At 44.4% G+C, this 27,045-nt stretch overlaps 1 protein-coding gene across 1 annotated transcript; it reads left to right on the top strand.

Moving 5' to 3' along the window:
• The first annotated feature begins 237 nt into the window (after positions 1-237).
• On the top strand, positions 238-26,813 carry LOC106636890 (irregular chiasm C-roughest protein). The gene is made up of 7 exons (XM_014349438.3): positions 238-622; positions 10,570-10,699; positions 16,834-17,033; positions 17,580-17,906; positions 21,434-21,940; positions 24,988-25,379; positions 26,308-26,813. Exons 1-7 carry the CDS (start codon positions 238-240, stop codon positions 26,620-26,622), a joined length of 2,256 nt encoding a protein of 751 aa, XP_014204924.2. The 3' UTR covers positions 26,623-26,813.
• The last annotated feature ends 232 nt before the right edge of the window (positions 26,814-27,045 follow it).

Below are 27,045 nucleotides of genomic sequence, written 5' to 3' on the forward strand. Positions count from 1 at the left end.
ATACACCCCACACCTGCGCGCGGATGAAAAATGAAATTGGGGGGGGGGGGGGCTGGAGAGCGCAGAGAATAAAAAATGCGCCTACGATTTGTGTTCCAGTCCATCGATCGATTAATCATCTCTGGACCGAGAATCCACGGAGCGACAGTATGAGGCGCCACTGAGGGAGCCACGCACTCGAAGGACTCGGCGTAGAGTTAAGCCAAACGGACGAAAGGTCGACGCAACTCGGTCGAAATGTCGAGTCCCCCCAAGAGACGGTGGCTCGCGGTGCTGGCGTTGCTGGTGGCGGCGAGGGCCCCATCGGCACTGGGTGGCGGCGAGCAGCGCTTCGTCGAGACACCGGCCCAGTACCAGGAGGTCTCGAGCGGCGAGGACGTGAAGCTGCGCTGCCGCGTCCAGGACAAGCGCGGCCAGTGCATCTGGCAGAAGGACCGGAAACCCGTGGGGGTCCACCCGGACAAGTACGAGTGGGCCGGGACGCGGGACGGCGACTGCACTCTGCTGGTCAAGAGGGCGAGTCTCGACTTTGACGACGGGCTGTGGGAGTGCCAGGTCACGCCCGGGGACTTTACGCGCCAGGACGCTCTCACCTCGCCCCCCGCCAGGCTGCTCGTTAGAGGTTAGTACATTTGGGCTACTTTTGCACATGTCTCTACATATACGGTCTTATCTCTCTCGTCGCGTAGGTATACTCTAGTGCCATTTTATGTATGTACCTACTTTCCTGTTGGCTCTCTCGTATACTATCTTGGTTTCTCCATTTACTCGCGCTCGTACATGGGTATATATATATATGCATGGGTACATATATGGTTTTCTTTTTCTTGTTCTTCCCGCCGCAAGGAGGAGACCGTACTATACATATGTATACAACACGCGTTAACTCTTACCTGTCCAACTTTTTTCACAAACACAGAGGGAGAGGGGGCACTTACGCTTAGTGGGTTGACAATGTCGTCTCTCCGTGCGCGCGGGATTTCACCTTTTGTTTTTATGCGTGTAGTGTATACATATATACTCTTGGTAGTATGGAAACGGACTTTTTGCAGTCCGGGATGCAAGCCTTTCGTCTTTCACTAACAGTCGCGCGTACCAAAACAACGGCATGTTTTCTTATTTTATTTCCCTTTTTTCGAGCGACAGAAATTGCATCATATAAATGATTAATGCATTTCGCCATTTTTCTCTTTTGTTTCCCCTTCTTTCGCTTCGTTTTTCGTGCTTTATTATATTAAACACTCTCTTTGTGCCTCTGTTTGTTTACCCTCCTCCTCCTCCTCCTCGAAAACTCGCGTAAGCAATTAAACACGCCAATGCTGATGCGGATATCTCTTATGAAAATATCGAGTATAAATAAAATGCAAATCGACGCGAATAACGAAATGTAGGTCATCAATATTGACGGCTTCTCTCTCTCTCTCTCTCTCGATTTACATCAGAGGGCTTTTGTACGATGTATATATATAGAAGCGGGCGATGGAAAATATATGTACGTATAAATACCTTTTGTGTCGCTTTGCGCTAAAGGGATAAACGCGCGTTTGATGAATTTTTTCAACGTGTATTGTACAATTACTATACGTAGTGTATACATACCAATGTGCGTTTTACCAACGTGTATTGTGTATACGTATACGTAAAGGCTCTTAGTGCCATTATTTATCGTTTAGCTCTCGGGTGCGCGCGCTACAATGGCACATAAGAGCCTTAAGAGATCAAGGCTTGATTCTTATTTCTTGAAATTTTCACTGTATAGTAAGTATGAGAGAGGAGGCGTGGTATTACGGGATCACGATCCTCTACCTTTTGGCAAGTTTCAGTGACATTCCGTACAAGAGCGCGAAAGCTGTAAACAAACTTAAAAAAAAGCGATTGATCGTTGATCATTGATCCAAGTGGCGAGAAAGTTTGTATTTTCTCTCGAATAGGCGCTTCGTCGAAGCGGACGGGATATATATAGCTCATCGGACAAAGAGAGCGCTTACACACCGGCAAAATCTGTCGGGGCGAGCAAACAGTCGGGAATCGATAATGCGAAATTAAATCGCTCGAAAATTCATTACCGCTCGCTGTGTAAAAACTCGCGCCATCCTGTACACGAATCGGGTGGATGTACGTATGATTTTTGGCAGAGCGAACAATAAATCGTCTACTTTGGATGTTAAACTAGTTTTGAAAGGGTGTTGGTGTATGCATGTGGGGGTAATCGAGTTTTTTTGGACTGGTTCAAGTATCTGATTGAGGTTGAATTGGGAAAATGATTTTGTGATTATGATCGAAACTGATCTCGGTATCTTTAGGTGGAGATCGTACTCTGAAAATTTTTACTTACTACAATGTTGCTAATGAGAAAAAGAAAACGATAGTTTTTTTTTAGCTTAATTTTTCATCACATGATCCTTTGTATGCTTGAGTTGGAAAAGTGAATTGTACAGACATCGATGAAATCCAACTTTTTATTGTTGTACGTTTTGTTGTGTCGTACAAAATGTTAATACAAAAACAACAAAAATCCTTTTTTTTAATTTTTTGTATCACGTCAAAAGGACGTAACAATTCCACAACAAAATGCAAAAAAAGTTAGTGTTGTAAAGTACAATAGAATTCAACTTTTTTTTGCCCTACATAAAATTTCCTCTAAAAATCGTTTTGTAGCACCCAAAACTTTCTTTTAAGCTTTTAACATTACAATGTATATTTTACAGAATATTCTATACACGTACATACATGACATGAAATTGTAAACTTTATAAAAAACTGTGTACGAATTGTCCATCGGAAAATTTGATCGAGACTCTATGGTATCACATACTTATTAGCGAAAGGGGGAACAAAAACGCACGCACAGTCGACTTACGACATTGTACGGGTAGAAGCTCGAGAACAAGCCCTCGAGGGCCGTTCTTGATATTTCCCGCAAAACCCACGCGATTGTATTCAAATCCGAGCGGCAGAGAGTGCTTAAATAACTGCTAGGCAGGAAAGGTCCTTCTGTTCGCTAAGAGCAATAATCAGCGGAGCAGCGAGGACATAAAAGGGCGGCGCGCGGGGAATTCACGGGCTCGGATCGCTTTCGCCGGAACGGCCCTTCCCCAGACATGTATATACCACGTGCAAAAAATCAAGGCGTGCATTCAAAAAATGCTCGCCACGACGTCAGACGACGACAATGTCAACCCCCGAGACTTTTCGGGCCTTTATACTCCGCGAGCTGCGCTGTATGTTTTTTCTCCTCTCCGCCATGGGCATGTCGCGCGCGCTCCCCTTTGTTTCCCGCCCCCCCACCCCTCGTTTCGCTTTATATAGCCGTGGGCTTCGTTGTCGTCTTCGTCGTCGCTGATGGTCTTCCTCCTTTTTTTTTTTTTTTTCGTCGTCGTCGTGCCCTTTCTTTCTTCCCCTTCACGTCTTTCTTTATTATACGTGGTCCGCGTGTACAACCATATATATTTTTTTTCCCCTCGTCCTGCCCCCCCCCACCCCCCCGTCTTACATAGTTTTTGTCTCTTCGAGACGAAGAAGAACAGGTATAACAACGACACGGTGGCGATCTTCTCGGAGAGATAGGCCGCTCAATTATATTCCTGGTGTGCGCACGGGTGGTGTCGGGGGGACCGAGAGAAAATTTTGACAATTTACTTGCACGCGCGCGCGCGCCCGCTTTTTGTACACCCAACAAGGATACAATAATAATAATAATAATAATAAATCCAGGCCACCTGACGGCGCAGTAGGTTTTCCCTCGCTTTCTCGGACGACTCGGAAAAATCACTCGACTCGTCAAACCTGCCCTCGGCGCGCGGGAATCGTGGGTAAAACAGAGTGTTTGTGTCCCCCCCTCATAGCGAATTGGCGTCACGTATGACGCCGCCGGAGATCCGCCAAGATTTCGCGCTAGTGGATGGGGGGGAGGGCCCCCTTTGCCCCCCACGCGCGCTTGATGGTTTTTTTTCGAGGCGTGTGTGTGTACTTTGCTCTCTGGATGATAAATTAATTTGCAAAACGCTCGCGTGCGGTGGGAATAAGCGGGACGTTTGTTCCCTGCAGCTGTAACTTGTTTTTCTCGGGGCAACCGGTTGTGCGCGACAGACGGAAATCGGTTCGCAGGAGGGGGAGAAAGATGTAGGGCAAACGCCCGACCGCGGACCCATGTATAGGTGTGCGGTCACACAGCACGAGAGAGAAATTTTCCGAGCACGTAATTACGATCTTTGCCGATTTCGGATACTGAGATTAAAAGAAAAAAAAATGAAATAAAGTGTGTTGCAATTTATCGAGGAGCCAATATTAGAAAGCTTGTATTGGTTCTGGGCGCGCTTATCGGCCGTCCCGTTATTTTGCGGATCTTTTCGAGCTCGTACCTGTTGTAGTATACGCCCACGGTTTCGTTTTTCCGATGTACAGGAGCTGCTTTACTCGCTCCCAACGTTCATGGTTATCGACTACTTGCATCGTGTAATCGTGTGTTGTGCGATAATTGCCGTAAATTGTGATATGCTTTTATGTATATACCTTTTTATGACGCGGTACCGAAAAAATTAAATAATCCTACTCTTGCGAGATGTAATTTGCCATTAACTCGTGACGAATGACTGTCATGAAAATGAGCAGCAAATATGTACACGTACTGGACTTCCCTGATGGGGATTCGCATGTTTTTCAATTGAACCAACACCCACGCAGCACCGTCCTCCATTCGAGGATGACAAAGCGCTCCACAAAAGCCGTTCCTACACGTAAGAATCTTCCCAGCCGTAAATCAATATAAAAAAGACATTGGAGAAGATGATAAAATCATCGCGACGAAAAAAAAAAAAAAAAAAAAAAAAAAAAAAAACGGTAGACACATTGGATTTAATCATCGCAAATCGGCCACTTTGGCGCACATATATATACAATTATTCAATTGCCACTTTAAATGTGTATACATGCCTATACGTTTACGTGCACGGGTCCCCCGAGCTTTTACACTGTTACGTGTACGCGCTTACTTGCCTGCAGGGAGTAATAAAAAAAAAAAAAAAAAAAAAAGAAAAGAAACAATGTGTAGCCGAGCAACCGGAAGATATCGCGCGTCGCGGAGGAACACACCAAACCGGTCCCCATCACGATAATTGAAAAATCCACCTGACGAAATAAATGAAAAAAAACTGCGATAGCGTCGTTGAGGGGGAGTTTGGCGACAATACCGTCTACCGCCCCTCGACGAAAGATCGCTCTTGCGCGAGGAGGAGGAGAGAGAAAACCAGCTCGGAAAGCGGGTTAAGGGAGGAGAGACAATGCAACTTTTTTTTTTTCCACCCGGAGAAAACGCTGAATTATCATTTTCCTCGGCGCGGCAATGTATAGCCGCAACTCCTCGTTGGCCAAACGAGCAGTGGTTATAAACACACGTGTGTGCAGAGCGCAGCTAAGAGTCCCACGGGAGTTTATGTGTGTATATGCGGAGGCAAAAGTATGGGTGGTGGAAAGGCCTTTAGAAGACGTGGAACGAGCGTGTATGCATATATACATACATGTACGACTGTGTGCGGCATACAAGTAGTCGACGCACCTGAAAATGTTAATTCAGACGCGCGCGGGGTGTATGATTGTTTAAACGCGCAGCGCGTGCACGGCATACCCATATACGAAAAAGAGCCTCGCGACGATGATGATGCGTGTGTGCGTGTGTACGTGGGTAAACTACATAATCGGGTTGCTGCGGGCGGTGAATGAATGGCATTGTGTATATATGTATATATATATGTATGTATATGTACGGATGAAAAGCTCGGGTGTACCTATACATATATACTGCACGTACGGTGCAGATGGGTGAAAAACGCGAAACGAGAGTTTGGGAAGGAAAAAAAGGAGGGTAGAGGGGTGAACTTTACTCCACCACCGACCTTCCTACACGTGGGAAAAAAAAAAAAAAGAAAAAATTGACGATACAGGGTGCATTCGAGCCGTAGAGTGGATTTACGCACATACGCGAAAGTATAGATATACGTATACGTGGTACAGTTGCGCGCTAATTACGCGAGGGAAAGGGGGAAGAGAGAGAGGGAGAGTAGGTATTCATTGTCTAAACGACCCTATCCTTCATTACCATCGGGGAATTTAATGCTTATGGCCGTCGTTTTGCGGGAGCGCTCCTTCTCTCATACCCATACAGGTATATGGCAGTCCCGTACGCCCCCGTACCTGTACTACTGCACACACTTTTGCAGAGGGGGGGGGCATTTACGGGAGCTCCGGCTGTCCGGCTCGTACCCGCCAGAGATGAAGCAAAAGCGAGGGAAGCTCCGCGAAGATAAAGCCGACCTATTCGCGAATAGGAGTCCATACTACATAATATATATATACATATACTACACTGGTAAAGTACCATGGCACGGCTCTCTGTGGAGCTGCGGCGATGTGGTTTGTGTTCTCCCGATGGCTGGAAAGTATAGTCGTCGGGATGGTAAATTATATTGCCCCATACTGTAGACGTCGGGGAGGGGGGGGGAGGGGCCTAATGGAGCGAGATTTCTTTTAATGCCCCTTTGCTGATGTTGCGGCGCGCAGATAGATGTATATACTTACGGAAAAGGCTATACCCCTCCGACCAGTCTGTTCGACCGCGGTCTATCTCATATATACACAAATGCGCTTAAATGGGCATCGGCGCGTTCCTCTACGGCTATATATATATACTCTCTTTCATTTGCTTGTATACATTTTACGGGAGCTACACAAACGAACGCTCTAATGGGGGTAAAGGAAGAGTTTATCGGCCAAGGGATATTGTTACGCGCTGCGTGGAGCCTTGATTTTTTTTTTGTTTTTTTGTTTCCTATACGTCGTTACGGAAACCAAGATTTTTATTTTTCTCAACAACACCAAAGTTATCTCCTCTCTTGTTTGCTAATGGTATCCATACACGTGCGTATGGGCTAAGGCTTCCTTGTTTTTTCATCGGCCAACATCGAGTCTTTTATCACCTGCACATTATGTGTATACATCACATCGCTCAATTTTATGGCGCGTATCGTTAATGGAGTTGGAGCCACATTTGGAAGCATGACCCACCGCCGCGGAGGTCCAGAGAGCCTGCAGTCCGGGAGGTCGCGTGTGGTTTAATTTTCGCTAAGTACACACGCCCCCTCCCTCCTCGGGTGCGACCGAGTGTCGTGTAATACACACCTACACGTGTACACCAAGTGGTGCACTTCTCCTTAAGTAATGGAGGCGTTGCAAGCCAAACGGATGAGAAAGAGGAAAGAAGTCGCGAAGGGGCCGGAGGATGTAAGAGGGGGAGGAAAAAAAGAATAGTTGTTTATGTAAAAGCTTGGCAGGGACGGTAAAATTGTATGTATGTTTCGAGCGGAGAGAGAAAAATAAATCTCGACAGCCTCGCCTCCAAGGGAGGACGGGGATAATATTTTCCATTCCCACCCTTAGCGGCGCGAAGTGGTCTTTTTAACGAAGAAACAAGCGTATCTATATACTTACGTTATCCCCATTAAAAGTTATCCCATATCGAATGGACGCAGTGTACGGGTATGTATATATATAGGTTTCTGCTTTTCCTCCGAAAGTTGGCTGTACGTGTCACCCGGCATCTTGGCTCTGAAAAATTCATACGTCAACTCTCCCGGTGTGTATGCGACGCGGCTTGGGGGTGGAAGGAATTTCCATAACCTTCCGGCGTATACATTCAACTCACGCGAACAAAAAACACAGGCTATAGGCGTATACAGGAGAGAGAAATTTTATTTATCAGAGGGATCCTTACTTTCCCCCCGCTCTGTTTCTCTCTCGCGCGCGGGAGTGGTGATTTTGGTTGGGGTAGGTATATGGTGGGTGAGAAAAAAAAAAAAAAAAAAAAAAAAAAAAAGAGAGAAACTCTCCTTATACATTTTATATACTTTACTCGACAAAAGTGCCAACCCACGTGTATATATATATGTATAAATGTATTCCGCAATGCCGGTGGCGTCTTAATAAATTCCCCCTCTCTCAACTCGGGGAGTGATGCATTCAGGCTCGGGTGCCCCGTGCAGTGTCCGATATTGCATCCGACGTGTGCAGATGTCTTATATATGTATATTCTCCTCCACCTCGGCTCTTTTTAAGGTAGCTTAACCAAATAAAAGCACCGCGCGGAGAAAAGAAGCTGCGAGCGGAGCAGAGGACTCCCTACCCAACATGTGCATGTATACGTATATACATATATATGTATGTGTATGTACTCCATAATAATAAACGACAACGACAACGACGACACGTCGAATGCATTGCCATTGTGCCCGCGGCTATATGGTGTGTGTGCAGTGCCGAGAGACGAGGAGGAGGAGAAGGGACATTGACGGCTCTCCTCTGTATATATATACGTATACATATCCGCGTGTAGCTGTATATATGGACTGGGCAAGGTACCGAGTTCTCCACCCCCGGCCCTATTGTCCACCCGGGAGCTCATTCTCCGAGCTAGCCGGCTAAAAGCTCTTCTATCTCGTTCGTTCGCTCGTTCGCTTTTTTTCTTCTTCTTCTTCTTCTTTTTCTTCTCCTTTTTGTAAAGAGCTGCTACTACAGCAGCTTGCCCATGCAGCTTCTAAAGTGAGCCCCGCGCGCGCTCAGCTGCACACACCCACGCGCTATAGCTATACCATATATATATATATATATATATAGCTCTGACACCTCTGGTATAACTGTATGTATACACATAGATGAAAAGGAAGGAAGAGGGAGGGTGCTGGGTAACGGTCGCACGCGGCGTGGATATACTTAATTCGTTTTCCGCTTTATTATACTTGTCCGGTGAGAAGGGAGAGAGAGCCTTTTGCTCGGCTAAATGCTCGACTGTGGCTTTTCCGAAACGTCGGGGATGTCTTTAATTGGCGCGTTTTGTGTGGACGTGTGTGTATACCTGCGTGTGTATATGTATATATTGTGGTGCAAGGTTTTTCAAAATGTGTCCTGCAAGGGAGGGACGTATACGTGCGCGCGCGAGTGTGAAAAGGATATACTATAATGTATTGTGCACTGGGGTCACATGGTCTTTTTGGAAAATTTTGCACTCTTTCTTTATATATATTATATATATATATACAATTTACCAATAGAGTCTTTGAACCATGTGGTCAATTTCTTTTGAAAATCTCCAAGTATAAAATAGAATGTGGCCCGTTACGATTCGGTTTCCGTTTTAAATGTGCGCTTCGAAATTTCAAGCGCACACGTATATATAATATGTATATGTTTTAAAGAAGGGAATGTATAGGTGTACATATATATATGTATGTAAAACCCTCGACTGTATTGGCTGGGTAATTGGGTTATCCGTCGAGTTTTAATAAAACTAAAGTGAAGCGGCGTCTATGTGTATATACATTTAATACCCGCACTCCGGAGTACGGGAGAAATGGCTGCATGGAATCGAGGGAAATGCGGCTCGAATGTATATTATATAATACAGGTACCGACTGCAGCTGTGGCGGAATTTAGTCAGCCCTTACAGATGTGTATATATATAAAAGGACGAACGACGACAATCTTTTTTTTTTCTCCATTTATTAAAAATTCATCCTTTCAATATCTATATTAATTCAAAACTAATTGTCAAGTGACGAGTGTGCACAGCACCGAGATTCGTTCGCCACTTGACCTCCTCCTCCCTCTACCCCCGGAGTCTTAAACGCGCTTCGTTTTTGTCCCACATCTCCACGGGGGTGTTACCTATTTTTTTTCTTTTTCCAATTCACGCCTCAACGAAATAAATTATACAACACGAGAGGGAAAAAAAAAACGCGTTCGCGCGAGATAAACTCATTCCGAAGCCTCCTCCTTCCCTTATATAAATATATATATGCATACATTCGCGTTCCTGCAGCTGCTCTGCAACATATAAAATGATGAAATGCAAAATTAATTAAATACCCTCCGTCTCTAGCTCGCGCGCGAAATAATTACTTTTCATTAAAATCGCGCACACGTGGACGCGAATGGAGTATGTATAATAATAATAATAGATGCGTCCATTGCTAGCACCGTTCGTTGTTTTGGCTCGTTTTTAAAGAAGTTATCTACATTATTATGGTTCAAATTTCCCATTTTGCTATCTAAGCGCGAACGCCCGCACACTCATTAATTGGCGCATTCTTATACACACCGTAAACTAATTGCCCTCCAAGCACGGGGGAGCCAATTAAACGAGAGGGGGTGGGGTGGGGTAAGAAAAGTGAATTAACCGTGCAAAGCAGAAGAGTTGTGGAATAACGAAAGGGCCCGAGGTTATATTTAACATAAATTCACGCTTCGCTCGCTGTACACCCACACACGCGCACGTATATGTATGTAAACAGAGCGGGTGCAGACGGACGTACGCCATCCGGAGGTCGGGGAGTCCTTTGAGGGTCGAAAATTCGTTGTACAAACAGGTGACCTGCTCTGGGTGTACAAAAAAAAAAAAAAGGGGGGTTGGGGGCGACCCCCCGCGTATTGTATTATTATACGTTGGTAGCCGAAAACGTGTATGTACATAACATATGGTCCAAGTAAGTATTAACGAACCGTTTGTGCATTGTGATGTTTCAGTGAAGCCAAGGATACCGCAACTGGAGTACGGTGGCGCTACGCTGCAGGGGGCGCTGACTCTGCGCGAGGGACAAGAGGCCACCGTGTCCTGCGTATCGAGATACGGCAACCCGCCGGCCCTTTTAAAATGGTAATTTAATGGCTATACATGTATACTTACGTCGGACCACTCTCTTCGCCGCCCTCGCATTCTTCCTTCTTGTTGTTAATACTTTTAACAAATCTGAACTATCTGAAGTAGCTTGTCCCTCCCTCCTCCCCCCCCCCACTCTCATGTTAAAAGGAAAGCCGGTCTATCTCTGGACCCCCCCTCGAGAGAGCGCAACAAGTGTCCCTCTTTTTCTTCTTGTCCCTCCTTCCCGCATCGCGTTGTTGTGTGTTTCTGGCCGTGGTGTTACGTCGTCGGACTCGTCTTTGGCAATAACAACAATAATAATACCTACTAGTAGAGGACGGTGTATCCCCCACGGAGAAGGTATACAATATATATATATATATATATATATATATATATATATATATATATATATATATATATATATATATTATACACGCGCCCTTTATCTCCTTTGTTAATTCCGACTACACCCGAATGACTATGTAAGCTACTGCTGCGCTTTCTCGTATACTCCAACGCGTGTCCTTTAAGAAATGCGGTGGTCACTCTGTGCCTTTTCGTAACTATTGCGTGACGCCGCAATACAAAAAATATATATATACCTATGCACTATATGGGGGCAGGAAAGTTTTAAGGGCGGATTTTTGTTTTATTATGCCGAAGTATATTCCGCGGGTATACATAGGTACGCATTTGTGTCATTTCGCGTAGCGTCTTTAAAACGTTTTGAAAGTAGTAGGGCCCTCGTAAAGATCGCGGCGAAAATATACATGGTGCCTTTGCCCCTCGGAAGAATGTAGGTACGTATAGTCTGAAACTCGTTTCGGTGTGTGCAAAGAGAGGCAGGAGTCATTAAACCGTGCCCCGATAAAAACTTTTATTGTGTTAAAATTGGTCGGATCCTTGCGCGTGTATACGCTTTCTAGCCACCGCTTTTAACGTAGAAACGGGGGATGTAGAGATTTACAGCTTGTTGTAAAAGATGTAATATAGAGTATACATGGGTATTCGTAACGCGCGTGCTTCGAAATATACGATATACCACCTCTCTCGTCCCGCGTGCTCTAAAAATCTCGAAAATCCTTCCGAGAATCCTTTTCCGCCACTATCATACGTGCATATTTATACATGTGCACCTTTATGTATAGATGGGGAAAGGTTTTTCGTCTTCCGTGCCAAATTAGCCCGTTGTGATCGACGTACATATAGGTATATATATATACAATAGCTCGAGTTTCACCTCAGCGTATATGTATATACGCTTCGTTATAGCACGAGACGCGCGCGCTATAACTATTCGTTATGCCTAATGAACGCAAATTTATTCGCCACCCACCGCGGACAAACAACATATAGATATACGTCACGTGTACATATACTTGATGTAAACCCGAGCTACCGAGAGGGAAACACCGATGTCTAATAACGCGTTTACACGTAGATATAACGAATGTTCGGGTTGACGCCCAGGAGGGAGGGGTGAAATATTAAAGCGCTTAATATTACCGATATTGCAGAGATCGTGGCGCGATGACGCATAAATTTTTAGTCAAGAAAATCCGTCAGCGCCCCGGTTATTGGGTGTTGGGCTACCGTCGCGCGGTTGTATTACTTCTTTTTTTTTTTTTTTTTTTTTCCAGAGATCTGAAGGACTCGGTGTATAGTGAAAACTTTATTTTTTCTCCCTTTCTGGACTCGACGAAAGAATCTCATAATTGACGCTTCGTGTAAGGAACACGAGGTTGGGGGCTGGAATATCTCCGTAAATCAGCCGTTTTATCTGTTTTACTTGGGCAGTACATTACGTACGAGGATCGAATTTTTCATCGTTTTCCCCCTAAGAGCCACCTTATATATACAGCGCAGGTTCGGAGAGGGGAAAGAAAAAAAAAAAAAAATGAAAGAGAACTCGGTCGCCGGGACCCGTGTCCATAACTCAATAACTCGGGGTAGCTCGGGGAGTCGCGACAATCGGAAGGGAAAGAGAGTACCGGGGAGTTGACTAGGGAAAAAAGAAAAAACATAGCGGCGGGGGAGGGAGCTGCTGTGGGGGGGGGGACAACAATAGCGCGTCGCGCAAAAAAAATGCTGCTCGTCACGACCCTATACGTACAGAGCCGATCGATTGATTCCGCTCTCCTTTCCCATCCATCAAGTGACCGGAGATAAAGATGACAAAAAAAAAAAAAAAAAAAAAAAAGAGAGAGAGAAAGAGGATAAGCCGCAAGCCACGGGGACCCGCTATAAGCTCCGTAATATCCTCTCTGCTACATGTATAACAATACACAGTGTAGGTACAATTGACGGATATCCCTTGAGGGAGCAGAGTGCGTAAAGGTACATACACACAATGGCGCGTATACCATACGTAACATATACACATTTATCCAAACATAAATTACACACGTGTAATAGACGCGAAAGGGGTAACATGTACATAATATATACATGTTATCGGCAGGATCGTCAGCAGGTAGAATTTCGTCGCGCGAGGGACCACCTATCTGCGCGTGTACGATAATAACACACACACACGCGCGCGATACGCGCTTCCATTACCTGCGTCATTATCATCGCGAGTGGGGCTATCGGAATCGGTTGCTTATATATACCCACATACAGGGGAGGGCTATATATTATAATAACATGAATATATATGTGTGTACGCACAATGGCACCGGCAGCAGCATCAGGAGCCACAAACGCCGGGTCATTTATTCATGAAACATATACGTGTATCTCTTCTCCTGCCACCCGCGCCCCCCACCCCCCTGGAACCGAACATCATCGATCACGCAGAAAGAGAGAGCCAACACAACAACAACGTCGGAGAGGCTGCGAGTGCTCTGCTCGACCGAACGAAAATAAACGATCGCGAGTATACGCTGCACTCCACACACACACACACGTCCATTAGTGCTCGCTGATTGCACTGCACACACACAGACACACTATGGGTGGTAGGGGGCCGAAAGGAGCGAGCCCGCCAGAGAGAGAGAGAGAGAGAGAACAATTGGGAAAAAAACAGAAAGAAAAAAAAAGTCCAGCCTCAATTAGCCGCGTAATTAAGCCGCGCGCGTATAATAGTTTTCACCAAAACCCCCGCTACCCCCTGATGTATATAACCCATTCCACGGGGGGCCTCCCCATCATCAACCGAGCGAGGGGGTTGGGTTTTCTCTCTCTCTTCTTGCCCGCGCTGCTCCAAATGAAAATAATGACTCTCGATTGGAGTCCTGTACCCATGTGCAGGGGCCGGCTTTGCAATTTTCCTCGTCTCTCTCTCTCTCTGTTTGACCGTATGTTCCCCCTTCGGTATATGTATACATGTATATGTATCGTTTGGTGAGCGCACATAGCGTGTAGGTACGTATATATACATACGCGGGCCACGTTACTCCATATAATCCACGGACCGTATAGGTACATGTGTATATAATATATATATACACATGAGTTAAAAGGCAAGAGGCCGTAACGTCGCAGAGGAGAATAATACAGCCACTCTGTACCTACCTACGGGCGCAAAGAAAGGAAAAAAGAAAGAAAGAAAGACCATTCTCTCTCTCTCTCTCTCTCGCTCTGCAGTGCTCTTGTGTAACGAGCGCGAGTGTACCTGTATATATATATATATGCATACAGGGCCGAGGATGGCTATCCCGCGTCTCCTGCGCGCTTTTAGTTTCACGGTCCGGCGAGTCGCCTGTTGCGGCCGTGTATAGCTGACCGCGCCTTATCTCTCTCTCTCTCTCTGCTCGCCTTGGAGAATAATTGAGAGAAGAGCGGGCAGTGGTCGAGAGCCTTAACAACCGACCGCAGATAGATAGATAGAGCGAAGTAGAACGGAGAAAAAGGGGGCGGTGGGAGGCAAGGGGGTCCACCGTACATATACACGCGTAATCACTCCCCCTAGAGAACTCGATTCTAGTCTATGTGTATCCAAATGAATTCAACGTACCCAATATATTATATACCTACCTCGCTTGTACATTTACATGTATATTATACGGTGTGTCTGTATATATATATTATGTACTCTTTTATTTATCTCGTCGTCTTTTGTGTGCGCATGGTTATACTACGTACTGTACGTACCGTTGTTGCTCCCTTTGGACTGTCATTGAGGTGATGCTATACAGTTAGCACAGCTCTCTTTTCAATGGAGAAAACTTGAGGCCTTTGTCGAACGTGATAGTTGTACTTACGCAGTCCAAGGGGAAGAGCATATACGTGTAATTTCTGGAAGGCGAGGCGCCCGCGTCAAATTTTACATTACAATAATGCTCTTCTTTCCCTCGAAATTTGTCGCTTTTCAAGGCGCCAAACAGCTTTGGTTCTTTTTTTTTTCTCCAAATGTCTCCTCGATCAATTATACATTTCCATTACTCGCGAATTTTTATAATGCATTCGGAGCCGTTGTACGTGTTATGCATATTACCGCTAATTTTCGAGCTCCTCGCACTCGAATGCGCCAAAGGAAATATCTTCCGATTCACGAATCCGAGATCCGGTAAAAAGAAGAGCGAGTATAATTACGCGCGCGAGCGAATGAAAAATCGTGCCCCCGAGGGAGGAAGGAAAAAAAAAAAAAAAGTCACGCAGCGGAGGGGGGGGGGCAAAAAGAACCAGCAGCCATACATAAAGAGGGAAAAAGAAGAAAGAGGAAAAAAATGGGGGGGTGGGGGGAGAGCCGCGAGTTTAAAATGTTTACATTCAAATTTAATGAATAGCCGCGTCGTCGCTATACGCTGCAGCTGAGTCTATTCACTTCGAAAGAGCCCCCCTTTTCCCCCATTTTTATATACATGTATATTGATACTCGCGGGCGTACTATATACATCGTTCATTAAATGCCGTTGCGCGCTCCAAGAGAGGATTTTTATCTCCATCACCGGCACAGACATCATAATCAGCACTGTATGTAGCATACACCTATACTACTGCTGCAAGAAAAATAATAATATACACCCACAAGCGTGGTATACGTGGACACACATTCGCCGAGCGTCAGCGGAGCATTTCGACCGAGACTCCCCCCCGGTATTTAGTTCCGGCATCACCGCGTCTGGTTTCGCGTGCACGTAGGTGGCATCGGTCCTCTACTTTTTTTTTTTCTTATGCATCCCAATTCCCCCCACCCTGTAATTGGTAGCCCTCTTTATTTCACCGTCCCCCGAACTTCCTCTCTGGAAGCGATTTCGAAGCCGCGCTTTGACAGAAACAGAAAAAAAAGGTCTTTTTTTCTCCCACACCCGAATATAACAGCAGATTTCACGGTTGACCGCGTTGTTTCGCGTGAAAATCGGCGGGCTTTTACGACCGACTTCTCGCCTCTGGGAACCCCCGAAATATACGCTCGCTCGAAGAAATAATAGACCGTACTTATATATACCTATACACCGAGGGACAGGTAATTAGATTCGCGCGACGCGATCGTTGCAATTTTCTGATGTCGCCTCTGGGCTTTTTCGAGTCGTCTTCCTACTCTGGATTGTGACATAGAAAAGAAAAAAGACAAAAAAAAAAAAAAAAATTACTACGTTGCAGCGTAACGGTGTGCGCGGGTTATGTGGAAAAAAGGTGCTTTTGTTAAACGACGGAGGCACGTCTGACGGCGCGCGTGTGCTTTTGAAAAAGAGAGGCCGGTACGCGAGGGCGGCGACTTTACGACTCTTCCTTTGAACCTGCCACGGACAGTTTCTTTAACCATCTTTTTTTTTCTTTTTTTTTTTTCTTTTTTTTTTTTTTTTTTTTGCATCCTGTACTGAAGAGACACTTTTTTCCGTAAATGCGTTTGTATACACCTCGTACGTTTTTTCGAGGTGTACTAATTCAGGAAAAATATTTCAATTTTTAGATAACTTTCGCTCAACTTTTTTCGTGACAAATTCCAATGCTTTTGCAAAATTTGCACACGTAAATATCACGTGGGTTTTGTAATATTAAAAAAAGAAAAATAAAAATACGTACAAAGGAACTAAAGTTAATTTAAGCATATTAATCTTTGAAAATACCATACAATACGTGTACTGAAAGAAATCTTACTTTTCACCAAAATTACATTGCTTCGAGTATAACCCTTCCAAAAAAAAAAAAGAAAAAAAAAACATCTTTCACCTTTTTCATCATTCCCCCGATTGTCTTAGGTTCATAGGCAACGACGAGATCGAACCGATGCGGGAACAGTCGAACGCAACTGAGCTGGACAACCCGAGAACCTGGGCGGCCCACAGTACGATCCGCGTTCGTGGCAACCGGGAGAACCACAACAAGCCCATACGCTGCCTCTCGGTCCACCCGACGAGCTCCCTGCCCGAGGTTGTCGAGTCTCGCTTCGACATACACTGTAAGTATACGTCATTATGTATTGTATATATTATATACCATCATCATCGACACCATCGCGTTGTATTTGCACATCCGCTGGTATAATATTATATATGTCGGTGCAAAAAAAAAAAAAAAAAAAAAAAAAAAGAAAAAGGAAATAAAACAAACAACGCCTCCGTACAAAACAGCTTTATCATCGTGCGAGTCGTGTTTGTGCAGGGGCATCGATTCCCGCACAGGAAATAGAAACCGAGAGTATACCTACGTATATAACGCGACGTACCGGGAATCGATTCGAAAGCTAACTTTTCACACGCAATCACATCTGAAATTACTCTTTCTTGCGCGTCTGCATTTTGCATCGTTGCATTATTATCATACCATCGGATAATGAATATCGAAGCTATATACACGTATTTATACACATACAGTAAGGGAACAAGCAATCACACACTTTCCCCTCCCATGTATGGGACACAATGAGCTCCCGTGTACAAATAAATGTGCTTTGGCGGGGAGTGATGAGCAACAAAAACTCACGGGCGTTGTCCATTGCGTACAGATTTCCCGGAAGTGAAGCTAGAGACGAGTCCGCGGATGCTGGTGAACGCCCTGGAGGACAGCTCGAGTTTCGTGAGTCTGCGTTGCGTGGCAGATTCGAATCCGGCGGCGAGTATCAAGTGGTTCAAGGAGTCGTCGCCGATAATGGTGTCGAACGGCAACGTCATGCCGATCGGTTACAATCGCACCCATCAGATCAACGCGACGATCGTCGAGTCCGAGGTGCGCTTCGAGCCCATCAAACGCGAGGACGCCGGCTTGTACAGCTGCAGGGCGGTCAACGTCATTGGGGAGAGCGCCCCCGCCAACTACAGGCTCGACGTGCAGTGTGAGTATACATTATAAATACATCTGTGTGCAAGGTTTTTTTTTTTTCCTTAAGTTATGCATTTACATACATCTGTCGGTAGACCGGAATTTTTTTTTTTTTTTTTTCTTATTAGAAAGCGTACGGAAAATAAATGTTGTTACTCATCGCTATTCATACCACGGGATATTAGGAAAAAATTTTTCTGACAAACAAAAGCGAGATATTTTTAATTGAATATTTAAGTACTTTAACATACTTCTGCTTTTTTTTCTTTCTTTTTAAAGTTGTTTTTTTCACGAGATAAAATTTGGGTTAAGCACCACGTTACGAGTGTAGTAATTACAAAAAGCATAAATTATAAATACTGCGTTACACTTTGAGCAAAAAAACTTTTTAAACATCCAAGTCTGAATGTATCCCTGGGTGCTCATCATTTTTGTCATTTAAAATTCTTTGGAAACATTCGTTATAATTTAAATGCACTTGTCAATGAGCTTCGAAAATGGGTTACGGTAATGACTATAGACTCTAACTAACCAACATTGTTGACCCCCCATCCGGCAATTACCGTACCGTTTGTACGCTAACCAGGGGATGTTGTCAATGGGCGGGTTTACATTTGTTGTTCCTACTTTGGATCGAAGTAAGTAAATCCTAGCACTTTTACCTCGGCTGCACGTAAAAACATGATGACAAATTGACGAAGAACAAAATTGATCAATTGAAAATTCCGTTGAATGGCATTTTGACGGAAGCTTTAAAATAACAAAGACCTTTCATTCGTCCCTTCAGCTTTCACTCGCTGTACTTCATAATTAAGAATTATGTTATATTTTTCTTTCGTTGTATGCAGTCCGCGGTAAAAAAAATACTCTATAAATTTCAATTGTTCTCTACGACTTTGGAAGCGAATAGATACGTATAATGTGGCTTTTATTCACGTCTCGATCGTAAGGAAAGTAATGCCATGCCGCAAACGTAACAAGTACTCCCGACATTGCAAATACATCCGCAGAACCGATAGTCGAGTTAAATTGAAACTGCGCGTAACAAGATGGAAAAGAATATATATATATATATATATATATATACGCGACGTTCCCGAGCTGCGAAAAGGTCCAATCCAAGCATCCAAGAGTCGACCACTCGACCCCCTCGTTACCAAAGCATTTCCATGTACACCCCGTGCAATTAAAAAGTGTCGTGATTAGTGGCGACGGAGTTTACGCGGGCCTTTACGTCGCGGACAACTTTTGAATTTCCTCGTAATTATCGTTTACGGTGAAAAGATGAGTTTGCAAAATATACTTGGAGCCTTCCAACTCGATGAAGCGGCAAAACCAAACTCGAAGCATAATATGTATACCTATGGTTTCGGACCTCCAAAGCTCGAAACAGAAACGGTCCTCCCCCACATACGTGTACATATGCTACAGAGTCTCGTTTGTCCCATCTGTGAGAACCGGCTCGATCATCTTCCTTTACATATACATTCATAAGCCATCCAGATACCGAAAGCTCAATCGAGCGCGTCATTGTCTCTCCCCCTCTCCAACGGTTCATTTGAACTTTCCCGACTCTCATCCGTACGTGTCCGCCTATTCGGTACATATACATATATATATATACGCGGACGCGTGCACGCGAGATACATACATGTATATATATATATACTTCGATGAGAAGCGGACGTTTCGCTGATTGGATTAGCCAGGCCTTTAATTCCGAATTATTCTTCCCCCGTCCCATCTTTCTCCCGTCGTCGTCTGTACGTTATATTCGAGCGCTCCTCCGTGCAGCGAAGTAGCAGAGGGAGGGAGGGGAAAAATAAAGCACTCGCAAACGACATTCAGCCCGGATTATTGCCCCCACTGCCCTATGCAGCTGTTTTCAATTTCCAACTCGAGCATCGGCTCTTTACTCCGAGGAGAGGAGGGTGATGTACAATTGCCGAGGGAGAGAGAAAAAGGGAATTAAATGCCATTCGAGTTTGCATAGCTAATTAGTTTTAACGAAGCGGGGGGGAGGGGGGAAGGAAAAAAAATAATAAGCATCACATCTTTGTTATCGCTTCACAAAAGGGAGGAGGATTCCGCGAAAGATGCAACGATAAGGCTATTTCTTTTTTTTTTTCTTTTTTTTTTTTTTTCAACCAAAAAGAGGGGGTGGGCAATGGGATATATAATTATATAATATCTTGACGCTGACGCGCGATAGCGCACAATTTATTGATGCATACCTCGGTGAGATAAAAGTAAAAATGATCCCTTTATCCAACGAGGTGGCATAATGTATAGTTACGGCGTAGCCTTAAACATGCCGGTTTTGCCGAAATAATTATCCCCCTGGCCAACCTACTTTTGACACTTTGTTTGACGAGAAGGAAAGGGACAAAAAAGGAGATTTTCATCGTCTCTACGACCCAATTACGCTCGTCCTTTCCCTCTGCGTTAACGAGTTACACTGTGCGCCGACAAGCGCTCCACGCGGCAGTGAAAGGAAAAAAAAAAAAAAAAAAAAAAAAAAAAAAAAAAAAAAAAAGAGGAGGGCGGTAATTAGTATAATCACTGTTATAAAATTAACTAGCCTCCTCTCTCTCGCTTGGCTATTTTTTTTCTTCTTCTTTCCTCTCCGTGTACCACAGCCCGTCGTCGTGATTGGCTGGTTCTCGCATGCCTTTAAATTTTCGATTTTAATGGCGAAATTGCTGCGCACAAGCGCGTGCACATCATACATACACCCCGGTGTACTCGTGTATATACGGGGCATTAGCCGCGGAGCTCGCGAAATTGAAAACAGAAACCCCCCCACTTTGCCGTCATCGTCGTCAATCAAAAATGATGAAACCACCAACTTTGAGAGCGTAATTTAACTCGGCGCTTTTCGCGCCCCCGCGTGTTTTTCGATTTTACAAATATACCCATGCATATAACAGCATACATCTATACCATCCTTCTCTGCTCCACTATAATGAAAAAGGGCATATTACATATACACACATGCGTGAAAGAGCCTCGATCCATTTTATTAATTAAATTGCGAATTATTGCATTCGTATACATTGATCCATATATTATATATGGGCACATATTCACCGGGGCGTCCCTGTATGTATATATGTATGGTCGTTCGATGGAAATCTGTTTTGCAATCAAAATTCGATTTCGGCAAAAGTGCATGAACGCGTGTTTATATACACACACCCGAATTCGAAGTTGAAATAGACGCCGTGAGGACCACCGGGTGGAGTTTTCACTCGAGCGCGCAGGGGTGGGGGGGGGGGTTGACGGATTGTTTGTTTATTTTATTTCCCAGCGTTAATTAACGCTTCGTTGTGAATCAAAATTCCGAAAATCAATCGATGCCCGTCGAGCCGCTCCAATTTGCCGGCTCCTCCCCGATGCCCTTTCTATTGTTCAATTTGAAGAGGAAAAAACAAGAAAACAAAAAATAATGGCTAACGAGGGAAACAAAAAAAAAAAAAAAAAAAAGGGTTCCTGGTGCACTATTTTTCCCAGTATAACGAAGGTGAATTGTGTGCGCAGACGGTCCCAAGCCCCGGTCGAGCGAGTCCCCCTCGGACGGGCTGTCGGCGCTGGACGTGGTCGAGGAGCAGACGTCGCTGGGGTCGAACATCGAGCCGTTCGAGTGCCCAGACTTCGAGGCGAATCCACCGGCGCAGTACCGGTGGCTGCACATACGGGGCGGCAACACCGACACCATCGACAACCGTAACCACGAGCACGCGCTGGACGGTGGGCGGAGGTTGCGCCTCGAGAACGTCGGTTGGGCGGACGAGGGCGAGTACAGGTGCGTGGCTTACAACGTGATCAACGGGGTGAGGCGAGAGATGCCGAGCGACATGAGGTTCGTGTTGCACGTCATCGGGCCACCCGAGATACAGGCGAGGCCGTCGGCAGAGACGGAGGACGGAATGTACGAGTCCATTGGCTGGACCGGGGAGCCCGTGCACAGGCTCAAGTCGAGGTTTTGCTCGAGACCGCCCCCCAAGATCGTTGCCTGGCAGTGGGGCAGCTTGCACATCAGGGCTGGTGAGTTTATCGTCCATACGTTCTCCTTTTTTTTTTTTATCCCTGCAGTTTCGAGAGTAGACAAGCACTACAGTTATGTTAATTTGACGAACTAGTTTATTGTCAATGGTTTTTACAACTATCTGCTTATACGGATTAAATTCCAAGCGAACCATTTTCAACAAGTATACTTAATTATAAAAGTTTTCAGAGCAATACCCTTAACTTTTTTTTTTTTTTCCTCCACTGAGTTAATATAAAACAAGCGAATGTACCTTTTAAGCTTTTTCCTTGCACTTTTACTTGATTTTGTGCCAAGTACAGTATTCAGTCACATGGTTCAATAATTTTCGAGGGTTTTCAATAAAACTGTATCACTTACTTATATTTTTTTTTTTTTTTTTTTTTTTTTTTTGCAAACAATATTCGAGCACCCCTGTACCATGTACTACCCCTTTCATATAAATTAATTTTGCTGAAACTCAAGTAAGCTTATACTTTTCCATTATGTAGGTCATGCTGAAAAGTTATCGAAAAAAGCAATTCTGCCAAAGTAGAAGCACTTACGTCTATAATAAAATGAAAAAAAAAAAAAAAAAAAAAAAAAAATTAGTAGGAATGATAAAAACAATCGAGAGAGGATAAGCTTCCGTGTCTTTACATAAATATCCGCATCAGCGAGCGAGGTATAAAACGGATGAAAAGAGGAGATCTTGGTTCCTCGTTAAAAATCCCTTTCAAGCTCCAATCCCCGGGACGGAAAAGCTTTTACGGAGAGCAACGCGATATTATTGAAGATCCGTCCAAAGAAGCCTGTTATACTGCCATCATTTTTTTTTTTTTTTTTTTTTTTTTTGCTTCCTTTCTTTCTCGAACAAGAGATGCAAGTGCCCCCTTCGTTTTCAACTTGACGGGCGCACGTCATAAAAATATGTGTGTGCATACGCGCCCGTATATACAGCACAGCATCTTACGGCGTGACTTTCAAAATGTGTATTATACATATGTGTGTACCCTCGTATGAAGCTTATCTCCTACTTCTCGTCCGACGCGGATGAAGCGCACATCACAGGTACAACGCACGGATTGATTTATGATTCCGTAAAAGCCGATCGATTTACAAGCCAAACGTTTTTTTACATCCCGAGTTGATGCTCTCTTATCTAATTTCATCGAAATCTCGTGACACATCGCGCGGGCGATCGGAATTTAATTGTTGATGGCTGCAACAACGCACACAATATAATATACGGTCGAGGTATGCATTGTCCGTTTTGTTCGTGTATAATATATATGCGCGCCGTGTGAAACTTTCGCTTTCCTCCATATACACGTATATACCTACAAGTCCGGAATCCAAAGATAGTTAGGGGGGGGGGGGGCATTCAAGCACCAATAAATCGGTAAAATTAAATTTATTTACAGACCACATCTGATTGATCGTACACCCGTAGCCGCATTACGAAGTTATACACACACACAAGGCGTATCCGCAAACGCATACGAGAGCGCTTAGATAAGTTTTAGTTGGCGCGCGCGAACCTTGAGCCATGTATATACGTATACAAACACACGGGGAGCCTTTCACGCGGATCTCAGAGTGCGCTTTGTATAAATCGAGCGTGAGAAAGGCACTGGGCACGTGCTTGCTTTATATTATATGTATGTATGTATCTGTTGTGCACATGCATATGGTATATATTGTGAAAATTCAGTAGTTCAGTACCCTGCATTTGCACACAAGTTAGTACGTATATTTGTATACGTATGAAATTCATATTAAAGGTGGATGTTTGCAACGCGAAACGAAAAAAAAAAAAAAAGAAAAAAAACCTAGCTTTCGTTTCATTATTCCGTTCCGTGATTTATATTATACGACGCGCGTATGTGCGTCTGTCCGCGAACTCTGTGTGTATACGAGATTGCAGGAGGAGAGTGCATTGTACGTGTACGACCTATACTTATACATATATATATATATATATATATATATATATATATATATATATATATATATATATATATACACGTACGTCGGGAGAGGGTAATGACTGACCGTTCCATTTAGCCGGGGCAACTCCCCGCGCACGCGGAGCGAAAAATTGAAACTATGAGTACACAGTTTCCGTTTTCGCATGGAAATCGCTGGTCTATAATATACGCGAGCTACTGCCGTTGCGAAATTGTCGAGCGCGCCGTTTAGCCGTACGTGTGGGAGTCCCGTAAAAAAAAAAAAAAAAAAAAAAAAAAGCTAATGCACGATGATTTGGCCGACGTCGCAGAGATGGATTTGGCTGTGGGACGTCCCGGGGGTGATTCTGTTCGTTATTTTACTCTGAATTTGATATTTATGTGTTTCGTGGTATTTTGGAATCGAGAACAAAAAATTACAAGTTATTGGATAATATAAAGATTTTTTTTACAAACCGTGTATTCCAATATACATTAAAATGTAAAAACGGAATAATTGTATTTGAAAGAAGCGTTTTAACATATTTCGAGGCTCATTTTTTCTAATTGGTAAATTAAATGCGTTATTTTAAGGGTGATCCCAATAAAAAAATCTCTTAAAGTCAGAGAACGTAACATTACCCATTTTTGTTATACCACCCGTCCAGGATTCCCCGTTAAAGAGCCCCTGGACAGATAGCCGTGAATTTTCATGTCAAGTTTGATAAAAGGTAACAGCTAACGATGAAGGGTTTATTACAGCTGTGAAAGTAACAAAAATTGATTGATCAATGCGTATTGAGTTATTGCCCTTTACATCAAAACTGTTGTCTTGGCGCTCAGCGGAATTGGTGTATACCTTATTCCTCACGAATGATGATGTTTCGATCACATTGACGCACGATAGAACCCCGAGCTTCCTAGTTTACAATAAAAAAAAAAAAAATAAATAAGTAAATTAATAAAAATTGTATTCTATGGGTCGAGAAAGATTGTTACAATCTTCACACCCATAAATAAAAAGCCATCGGTAGATGCTTGTTGGTGGAACAAAATATCCTTAAAATCCGGCTCGAAAATGGCCCACACGTAAAAATGGCCCTACAATTGAATTGCAGGCGAGAGCATAAGCCCAAAGTACGAGGCTCTGCCCCTGGAGCCGATAATCGAGAACAAAGTGGTGACGAATTGCTACTGGGCGAAGCTGGAGATCCGCGATCTGCAGACCGCGGACGCGCGCATGTACACCCTAGTCGTCGAGAGCGACAAGGGCCGGGACTCGAAGAACCTGAGGCTCGTCGTGCGCGACCACACCGAGATACGGATGGTCGCCGCTGCCGGTGCCATTGGACTCATCGTACTCATTTTCCTGGTGCTCGTGGCCATCTACACCCTGCGCTCGAGGCGCAAGCACAGGGAGTACAGGCGGGAGGACGAGGAGGAGGGCAGCGTCTCGACCACGACCATCGAAAGGAACAACGGGCAGATCAAGGCCGCCCTGCACTCATCGGTGAGTCGATTAGAGGATCAATGTTTTTTTTCTTTTTTTCTTTTTTTTTTTTTTTTTTTTTTTTTTCAATGGTGCAAGGGGTTTGCACAACATTTTCGTTCCGGTGCTCCTGCGCAAATGATAAAACATACCTCTGCTGACGAAATGCTGTCTCACATAACATATACACGTTTCACACGTGCACGTAAAAATGTGGATTTATATGTATAACAGAGAGGTGGATACGCGGCTCGCGAGATGTGCTTTTTAAATTTTCATTACGGCGCAACACCGCGGGGGCAAAGTTATATTATTCGTTATTCGGGTACGTTGGCCCCGGGAATGAAACAAAAATGTTTTGTGATTGACGCCGGGGTTATTTGACTGCCGGACAAAGTGTGGCTTTATACAGCTTTATATATGTCTTTGTTTTCGATGCGCCGAGATTTTTCTTTGCACGCGCCGTGAAAATGTATGCCTCCGAATTTTCACTCTTTCGAGCAAGTGTGGAAAAGTGAAGTGTGCACGCTCGCAAGGAAAAAATGGAGATTGAGATCCAATAAGTAGTATTTACGCAGATTTACCATTCAGTTGCTGTTGAGTAAAAATAAAAAACTTGATGAACCCGATGAAAAGTTTTTTAATTAAATTTTTTTTAGAGCCTGTTTTCTGTACTTTTTGAACGATTATTTAATCATAAGCTTGATAAAGTGCAAAAAAAACTGATTGCAAAGTGCAATTTGTTACTGCAAATGGACGCAAACGCTTTCGCCGTGTACTCGAGTAATTACCCCTCAGTTAAATATAAAATCTTTCAAGAATTAAATATTGGCCAACGATCCGCTCCTTTTTGTAAAATAAACTAAATCTAGCATGTGTTAAACAAAAACATTTTTTTTTTTTTTTTTTTTCATCTCATTTTTCTTATTAGAAATTATATTTACAACAGCAACCCCAGCCGCAGCACCAGTCCCAGCAGCATCAGCTCTCCCATCAGCAGCAACAGCAGCAGCTCCATCACCACCAGCAGTACCAACAAAACACCCTCAAGAGCATCATGGTCGGCGGTGGTATGGTCGGGGGCATAGGCATGGGCGTTGGCTATCCCCGCAAGCCCTCGGTCAGCAGTAGCATAGCCGACGACGGTCTTGCCGTTATGTACGATTACGATCAGATAGCCTGCAAGTCGCGCCAAACCATGAGCCCTGAGGCGTTGAAGGTCCGTCGTGCCCCGGCGGTCCTCCAGCCGCCCACGATCGTCTGATACCAGGAGGGCAGATTTGCCGTTTTTTATGGCGCCGAGCGCCCCGACGAACCCACCCAACTGCCGCCTAGTCCACTTTACGCGGCCACCATGGAGTTTGCCGATTGAGCTGATCATTACCGCTACGTCTGTCTATCTACATACTTAATCACTCAATTAATACGTATATACAATACACATATGCATATATACGTGTATACTTTGTGTTTGGCGTGCGAGTTTGCGGGATAATATTGTGTCCCGTAGCAGCAGGTAGCAACGGCGGTGACGTTTTTTGCGCGACGCAGTAGCACACCCTCGGATTTTTCCATCCTTTGAGTTCCTGTCCGCCCCCCATTCCCCCAACCGCAATGCGCCCGAAAGGAAAAGGGGGAGAAAAGTCGCGTCTTTATTTTCTCGCGACGGAAAAAAAGCGAAGACGCC

Source organism: Copidosoma floridanum, unplaced genomic scaffold (genome assembly GCF_036245765.1).
Source record: "Copidosoma floridanum isolate Cflo_tuat_1 unplaced genomic scaffold, Cflo_Japanese_pri ptg000019l, whole genome shotgun sequence".
NCBI lineage: Eukaryota > Metazoa > Arthropoda > Insecta > Hymenoptera > Encyrtidae > Copidosoma > Copidosoma floridanum.

Bases quoted from the DNA above. Each gene is read 5' to 3' on its own strand.
- LOC106636890 (XM_014349438.3), top strand. From the start codon at position 238: ATGTCGAGTCCCCCCAAGAGACGGTGGCTCGCGGTGCTGGCGTTGCTG. The intron at 10,700-16,833 runs GTAATTTAATGG...CGATTGTCTTAG, and splicing joins CCGCCGGCCCTTTTAAAATG to GTTCATAGGCAACGACGAGA. The intron at 21,941-24,987 runs GTGAGTTTATCG...ATTGAATTGCAG, and splicing joins CAGCTTGCACATCAGGGCTG to GCGAGAGCATAAGCCCAAAG.